Source organism: Lycium barbarum, chromosome 2 (assembly GCF_019175385.1).
Source record: "Lycium barbarum isolate Lr01 chromosome 2, ASM1917538v2, whole genome shotgun sequence".
Taxonomy (NCBI): Eukaryota; Viridiplantae; Streptophyta; class Magnoliopsida; order Solanales; family Solanaceae; genus Lycium; species Lycium barbarum.
The window spans coordinates 118,919,402-118,928,041 of NC_083338.1; the positions used below are offsets into that span (position 1 = coordinate 118,919,402).

General features: G+C 33.2%; 1 protein-coding gene across 1 annotated transcript; it reads left to right on the top strand.

The window, feature by feature from the left end:
• Positions 1-261: 261 nt before the first annotated feature.
• Positions 262-5,182, top strand: LOC132628810 (F-box/FBD/LRR-repeat protein At1g13570-like). Its single transcript, XM_060344574.1, has 3 exons — positions 262-314; positions 1,443-2,328; positions 5,174-5,182. The coding sequence occupies exons 1-3, from the start codon at positions 262-264 to the stop codon at positions 5,180-5,182; spliced, it is 948 nt and encodes a 315-aa protein (XP_060200557.1).
• Positions 5,183-8,640: the final 3,458 nt, after the last annotated feature.

Consider the following 8,640-nt stretch of genomic DNA (forward strand, 5'->3'; position numbering starts at 1 on the left):
ATATCAAGTCGTTATATTCAAATATGGATAATGAATGAGTAAGATTATTAGTTTTCTTAGATTATTCATAATTTATTTTAAATTAAAAAATTTAATACATATAAAATTTTAAGTTGTAGTGGTTTGTGGTGATTGTGCGGTAGAAATGATGGTGACTATATAGTTGGCAGTGGCGATTGAGATGGTCTAGGTGTTGATGGCAGTAGCTAGCTAACAGTGGTGATGGTTGACACTTGACATTTATATTAGTGGTGGTTGACAATGGTGATGGTGGTGATGATTGGTAGTCGTCGTGGTTGTGATCGATGCTGGAGGTGATTCGTTGTAGTGGCCGGTGGTAGTGATTGGTGGTTGATAGAAGTGGCTAGTAGTAGTAGTTGACACTGGAATAATAATTATGAGGATGGAGGTGGTTAGTGTGGTTGTGGCTGGTGATAGTGGTCGGTGGTATCGGTGTTTAGCGATAGTAGTGGTGGTGGTGACTGGCGATTGAGTTGATTGGTGGCTAGTGGTGATTGTGGATAAAATACTAGTGCTGAAAGGTCGACTTCACAAAAAATTTCAATTTAATAGCCTATTAATAATATTAGGACTATGTATGAGATATGAATAATCCAAATCCATCCAAACTCATTAAGTGATTAAATATTAAAAAAATAAATGAACAAAAAAATTTGAGGTCTGAACTATTCAAATTCAATCCTCCTTTAAATATAAATATTTAAGATCGTTGTCAATTTTTTTTTTTTTTTGGCTGAATGTTATAACATATACTTAAAGCAAGTCATCACAAAAGACAAGTTCGCTAACGACCACGTAGGCGTTATTGCAGCAATAGCTACTTAACATACTAGAGCTATGTACATGAATATTCTTATAAAAAGAGTTCCTAACATATCTATTATCTATCCTCATTTCCGTGTATGTAAGCAAATATGGAAGGCACTTTTACTAGTAGCACATTCCCAAAAACACTGCTTCATTGCTATTCTTTCGGAAGAGTTTAAATAGGTATGAAGTTTCATATCTCTTTAAATCACCGTGTACATTTAGGGGTTGTACATATATACATGTATTCCAATATTATTCACTGTCGTGGCTTCGCTATTAGTTGCTCACTTTATAGCCCGACAATACATTGACTATAGTCTATCAAATGAAAGAGCCTCTTTCTTCTTTTTTAAGACAAGAATGAGAGTACATTCAAAATATTTAAGACATGACAACAGCCTTATTTCTTAAAGGTTTAATTTGACTCTATAAAGTGTTTATTGGTCGGTTGTTTCATCTATATGGATCTTATTTAAGATTTTCATTATATTAAATTATAATTTTTACCCTACTAGCTTTTGATAACTTTGAGTTGCAAAGAATAATTAAGAAAGGCTCATTTTTTATTGTCCACTACTATGTACTGAAGCTTTAACTTGTTTTGTAACCAGATTAAGGAGGAACCGTGGAAGATCAACAAACAATTATCTTGCCGAAAACAATATGAATTATTACAATGTAGGATGTGATACTGATAGACTATCCGAGTTGCCACGACACCTCATAGATGATATTTTAAATCATATGACCATCAAGGAAATTGCTAAGATGAGCGTGTTATCACGAAAATGGAACCGTATATGGTCTACACATCCAATTATCGTGCTAGATCGCTGGTTTCATGAGGAAATAAATTGCCGAAATCGATCATCATCCTCTGACATTTTTGACTTCAAAAGTATTGTCAACAACATCATTTTGCAACATACAGGCCCAATTGTCAAGTTTATCCTTGACATATCAGGTGTAGGTTCAGATGACCGGGACATCAATTCATGGCTACGATACGTCTCCAACAATGGTGTTAAGGAACTTAGAATCGAAAATTCAATCCACTCCACATATACTTTGCCATATTTCTTATTCAATTCTGGAAAATTGAGTCATTTGGACATCACCAATTGTGCCTTCAAGATGCCCCTTGCCGCTACATCATTTAAGAATCTTGTGAGGCTTGATCTAAACCAAATAAGCTTTGACCCAACTTTGGTGTATACCATCTTTGAGGCTCCACTGCTCCTGACCATGTTGTTTACAAATTGTAATGGTCTCCAGTACCTTAATATCTTCGCGTCGCAGCTACTTGGCTTGCACATTGTTGATAGTCATTATGTTGATTTGAACATCCTCAAAGCCTATACTGAGCTGAAAGTGTTGACTATTGTGTCATGCGACAAAATCCAGCACAATGAATTTTGGAGAAGGTTTACATTGAAAGAAATTATTTGTTCGTTCCCTAAACTTACCGGGTTTTGCTTCAACAGTACTTTCTTCAAGGTAAGTTGCATGCAAATTTATTATTTTATTCTATTCCATATATGTTTCATAGTAAATATGAGCCAGAGAGATATGAATATATCCATTTCATGTCAAAACAAATTATCTATTGTACATCGGCTCCTTTGATAAGTCTGATTACCCATAGCGGAACAATATTTTGATAAATATCAACTAAGTATCGTAAGTAAATGTAAAATTTACTTGGCATAGCTTACATTATTACCTATTTATGGAACATAACTAAACTTTACAATAATTATATTTAGTAGCTAAAATATAACATATTTACTTCCTATAGCTACCACTTTTTTACCACTCATCTGATAACTTCCCACACCCCTAAATTTAAGCAAAAAAAAACGTCCCTCTCTCCTATCCCCCTAAATACATGTCATTATGCCCAATATCCCTTAATTTCCTCCAATTTCAAATCAGTTTTATAATAGTTCAACTTCCTTGTTTATCTCTAATTAACTACTCATTAATTTCACTCATAATTCAAATCTTATTCCCAAAAAAAGGTAAGAGTCTATACTGATTTTTACGTTTCACCGTGTATTTAACTTATATTTTCGTTCTTTTTTCACTTTGGATTGATATTTTAATAGTTGTTTTTCATATATATTTTGGCTATATTTTTAATTGTATTTTGATTATTATGTTCAATATTACTTATTCTGGTTGTTGACTATATTTCAGATATATTTTTCATATATTTTGACTATATTTAGAAAAAATTCAGAAAAACAAAGTTGCAGTGAAAATATTGTTACATCAATTATGACTATATTTTGGCTATATTTTAATTGTATTTTTTATTATTACGTTCAATATTACTTATTCTGGTTTCTGTTGACTATATTTCAGATATATTTTTCATATATTTTGACTATATTTTTCAAAATTTCAGAAAAATCAAAAAAATAAAAATGGTGCAGTGAAACCATTGTTACCTCAATTATGAACTCAACTTGAATTCGATATTTCAACAGATGAATTCAAATATATATTCGTCGTTTAAAACGAGCTCCGTTCACTGGTTTGATATTGTTATTTTTCAAAGTTTTTTGATGAACTAGTTTTTGAACTTTGTTTTTTGGGGTTAAAACTTTGAATGTACTTTTTGAATTCAATATTTTTTGAATTTGTTAGCTGTTTGAATGAGATATGAGATCATATATGGAATGGGAGGATATTTGCGCGAATCAGGGAACATTAAAAACTGATTTTAATTTAAATTGGAATAGATTTTGTTTCCATAAATATAGCACTTTCAGTTTTCTCAGCATGTGTATTTCCGTTATACTTATTCTATATTTAAGTCGATGCATCTACTAGCTAAATATAGGTCCTCTAGCTACGAATTGTAAATGTAGAACATATAGTTATAGGTTGTTAGAAGGAGCTAAAAGGTAGTTGTTTGTGAAAATTTTACTAAGTAAATTGCTCCCAATTGTTCAATCATTTGATACTCAAAATCATTCTTTCATAATTGATCATTATGAGTCAGACCCCATAGAATTTAATCAATCCTATACTCTGTCGTTTTATAGCTATATTAAAATGTTAAAAGTCCGTCTCTCATTCTTTTATTTTTTTTCTTTTAAAGTTTGTAGTTCCACATGTTTTTCCAAAGAGGTTCGGGGTTCCTCTAGAGAATTTGTTGGAACTCAAGTTAGGATTATGCTTTGCTGATGTAGCTCAGATTTCAGCGTTGATTTGCTTACTTCAAAGTGCCCCCCGATTGCATACACTTCAAATCGAGGTAATTAACTAAGAGCTGAATATATACTCTTATTATTGATGCTTCTTTGGAACAATGATGGTCACTTGTGCTACATGTAGCACCTACAAATCGTTTAGTACTAGAAATGTTACATTATTCTTTTTTGAAAGCGTACATGAAAATCCTGCAAATCGTTTTATAAATCTTTCCTTTTGTTTTTTACTCTTATTATTCTTAAAAATGAATGATGCCTCAATGGGAAAAGCTTTGTATTTATAATACAAACTATTTGGAGCAAATAAATGACATGCATGCCTTGATCATGACATCATTGTCATCAAAGTTGTGGTGGAAATAGTTATTGGCTTATCAATCAAGAAATCCTTACCTATGCTACTAACTGGTTCTGTTTAATGAATCATATACTCAGTTTCATTTTATGTGTATCAATAATTGACAGAGTACATACATTAGCCGTTTGATTGGAGGGATTAAATGGGTTTATTCCTGTGTAAATTTTGGGATTAGATCTTTCATGTGTTTGAATGAGGATATCAGCTAAAATCATGATCAATCTTATACCATATAGAAGGTGGAATAAATAATTTCGGTTATAATTCAAGGACTATAATCCCGATTATAATATCAGTATAACCTAGTTTTGAATCAAACGATTAAAGAAATATTTGTGAAACTTATCGTGTTAAACATATCATGATATTTGTATTGCTATAAAATCATGTCATTAAGGATAAATAGAAAATTTATAATTAAACTATTTTCGAATATAGATATATGTCAATTTTTTAATAGATTTGAAAAAAAATGTCACACGAAATGCAACAGAGACAGCAATATACTTTTTGACTTTCAACAGATTGTGTACTTAATATACGGTCACTTAAATGCAGTTCATTTACCATATGAAGGTAGCTTGGCATGTCTTTAGATAAATTGTCGATTGCGATTGAACATGCTCATTAACATGAATTTAAATTCTATATACTGATAATGTAAAACAACCATCAATGTAACTTGACCTTTTATAGCTAGTTACTTACCATATATATCAACTAATGCTTATTAAATAATTACATGCAATATTTACGTTTTTAGGTGAACTGATTTTTTAAAAATATACGTTTTTTATACCGTCCTATATATCATCAGTGTTTTGGGTTTCATAGCATCTTCCATGCATCCTTTTCTTTCCTATGCTACTAATTTCCTTTATTTGGATCACCAAAATTACTCATATATGTGGTATATATATATACAGCAAAAACTCTCAAATCATGTCGAGCAAATTGAAATGGACGCAGTTACAGAATATCTGACAAGACCTGATTGTATAGAAGAAGATCTCATTGCACTTCGAAAGATGCAGTTGGAAGGTTTTGTGAACATCACAAATGAACGGCTTTTCATGAAGCTTATGCTAGCTCGTTGTCCTTCACTTGTAAAGGTGATCGTTACGCCTTTTGAGTTAATTGAAGAAGATCATATCTTTTACTTCTTCTTAGCAGTGCTGAGGTTCCCTCGAGCTTCACGAAATGTCACTATAGAATATCAAGAATAGCTAACATTTCTATTCGAGCAGCAACATTATCATCTCATTAATTCTTTTGCCGATGGACAGTTAATTTGGTTTTGGGTGATGGCCCTATTTCTTGTGACATTTTGTCAATCCGGGACAAGTATATTGTTCTATATACTTCGGTATTAATTTGATTGTCAAACTTTTTTTTCCTCCATTATATGTCTCGCTTTTGTTTCTTCTTAGTTCTCCTTAAACTTCTCCTTTTAGGCAAGTATATATATTGTTAGCAAGTAAATATTTGCCCACACCGGATGTTTACACAAAATCAGTGCAATTTATCATGGATAATTAATTTAATGAAGTGAATATAAACATTAATTAATCATGGTTAAGTGAGAGTTGTATGTATTCAAACACATGTCATGCATCCATATATTTGGTGTGAACACGACAAGTTTTAACCCACCTAGTCCTTCAATTCCAACCCTGTGTTGCTTTTTAATCTTGTAATTAAGTGAGAAATCTTATGTTCATGCCTTCAGTTCAAATCTTGAGCAGAATAATTCTTTTTTGTATTCTGTTATTTCTAATAGAAGAATATGTACATCAATATATAGCTACTGCTAAGTAACATGATAAATGGAAACAACTAACTTCTAGCTATTTACCCTACAATCGGACTTAAAATAAGTTTCCTATTTTACAAAGATCACTGGAATCAAGCAAGTTTCCATATTTATAAAGATTGTAGAATCAAGCCTAAAATAAAAAGATTACAAAATCAAGCCTAAAATATCTCTACACTCCCCCTCAAGTTGGTACATAGATGTCGCATAGTCCCAACTTGCTCACAAACTTAGAAAACATTTTACTCGAAAATGCTTTAGAAGATCATCCAATTGATCCTCCGATCGAATATTAGGCAACTCCAGTATCTTTCCATCCAATTTTTCCTTGATGAAAAACCTGCCTACTTCTACATGCTTGGTACGATCATGTTGTACCAGATTATGAGCAGTATCTCGTGCAGTATTACTATCACAATATAGTTGAATTGGTGCCTTAGGTGGACAACCCAAATCTGTTAAGAGAAGTCTCAGCCATAATGCTTCACATAAACCAAGTGTCGTTCCTCTGAATTATGCCTCCGCACTTGAGCGTACAACAACATTTTATTTTTTTACTTCTCCCAGTAACAAGATTTCCTCCCACAAAAGTGAAATAACCTGAAGTAGACCGTCTATCATCAATAGCTCCATCCCAGTCAGCATCCGTATGTACATTTATGCCTTGAGGATCTGCAATTTTTGTGAACAAAATTCCCTTTGCTGGAGTAGATTTCAAATACCTCAAGATGCGCATAATTGCATTCATATGTTGCTTCTAAGATTATGCATAAATTGACTTACCACACTTAGAGAATAAGCAAGGTCTGGTCTTGTGTGTGCTAGGTACATCAACCTTCCCACAAGTTCTGATATTTTCCTTTATCAACTGGAATTTGATTAGGTTCAATACTTAGTTTCAGACCTTCTTCAATAGGTGTATCGGCTGGTTGACAAGCTGTCATGCTGGTTTCCTTTAACAAATCTAAAGTATATTTTCTTTGGGACAAGAAAATTCCTTTAGATGATCTAGACACTTCAATTCAAAGGAAAAACATTAATGGACCAAGGTCCTTTATCTCGAATTCCTTAGACAAGTAACGTTGAAGAGCTTTTCTTTCTTCAGGGTCATTTCCTATCACCACCATATCATCAACATATACAATAAGAGCAGTGATTTTACCTCGTTGTCCCTTCAAGAACAAAGTGTGATCGGTGTTGCTTTGACTATATCCAAATGCCTTCATAGATTTTACGAACTTCCCAAACCACACTCTTGGGGATTGTTTCGGCCCATACAATGATTTCATTAATCTACATGCTTTATGATCATGTGATTTCTATATCTTGTACCTTGGAGGATGGTCCATATAGACTTCTTCAAATAACTCACCATGTAGAAAAGCGTTCTTCACGTCAAATTGTTGTAGTGGCCAATCAAAATTTGCAGCCAAGGATAATAACACTAGAACTGTGTTGAATTTTGCAACTTGTGCAAATGTCTCTATATAGTTGATTCCATAAATCTGAGTATATCCCTTAGCCACCATTCTCTCTTTAAAGAATTCTATCATGCCATCTTCTTTGTACTTGACTCTATACACCCATCGACATCCAACTGTCTTCTTTCCGGGTGGACAATCGACAAGTTTCCATGTATCATTTTTTTCCAAGGATTTCATCTCCTCGTCCATAGCTTCTTTCCACCTTGGGTCAGCTAAGGCTTCCTGCACATCGTTAGGAATAGATACAACAGATATTTTATTAATAAATGACTTATTTGATTCTGACAAACGATGATTAGACACGTAATGACTCAATGGGTATCTAGTCTTACTAGAAATTTCTAGTTCATAAGTGGGTTTAGGGCGACCTCTATTGTGCCGTGGTGGTAGTTTGACTGATGGTTCGGGTACAAACTCGGAAGCATCCTCAGTTGGCGACGATTGGTTTGGTACATCAGTTGCTTGTTGAGTGAGAGGTTCATGTGATATTGGACTAACTTCTCCAACTTCTTGATTTCCAGTAGCACCTAAGTCTTCTTCTTCAATTTTCTGATTTTCAGTAGCACCCAAATCCTCTTCTTCAACTTCCTGATTTTTAGTAGTACCAACAATTGATTCTACCACATCCCGGTTACCTCCATTTCTTGATGTTCACCACCACATAAACTTGATTCATCTACAACGCGATTACTAGCTGCAGAAAGTATCAACTCTTGATAATTAAGAGTCAAAATATCTTTCTGTCACTCCCCATGTAGTTCAGTTATATTAGAGAAATACATAGACTCTTCATGAAAAACAACATCCAATGTAAAAAACATTTGTTGAGTTGGAGGAAGGAAACATTTGTATCTTTTTTTATGAGCAGCATTGTATACGATAAAAATCGGATATATGTTAGGCCGGTAGGATCAGTGACCGAAGGAAGAAAGA

Coding starts and splice junctions, on each gene's coding strand:
- LOC132628810 (XM_060344574.1), top strand. CDS start 262: ATGGTGATGGTGGTGATGATTGGTAGTCGTCGTGGTTGTGATCGATGC. Junction 315..1,442: donor GGTTGTGATCGATGCTGGAG/GTGATTCGTTGT, acceptor TTTTGTAACCAG/ATTAAGGAGGAACCGTGGAA.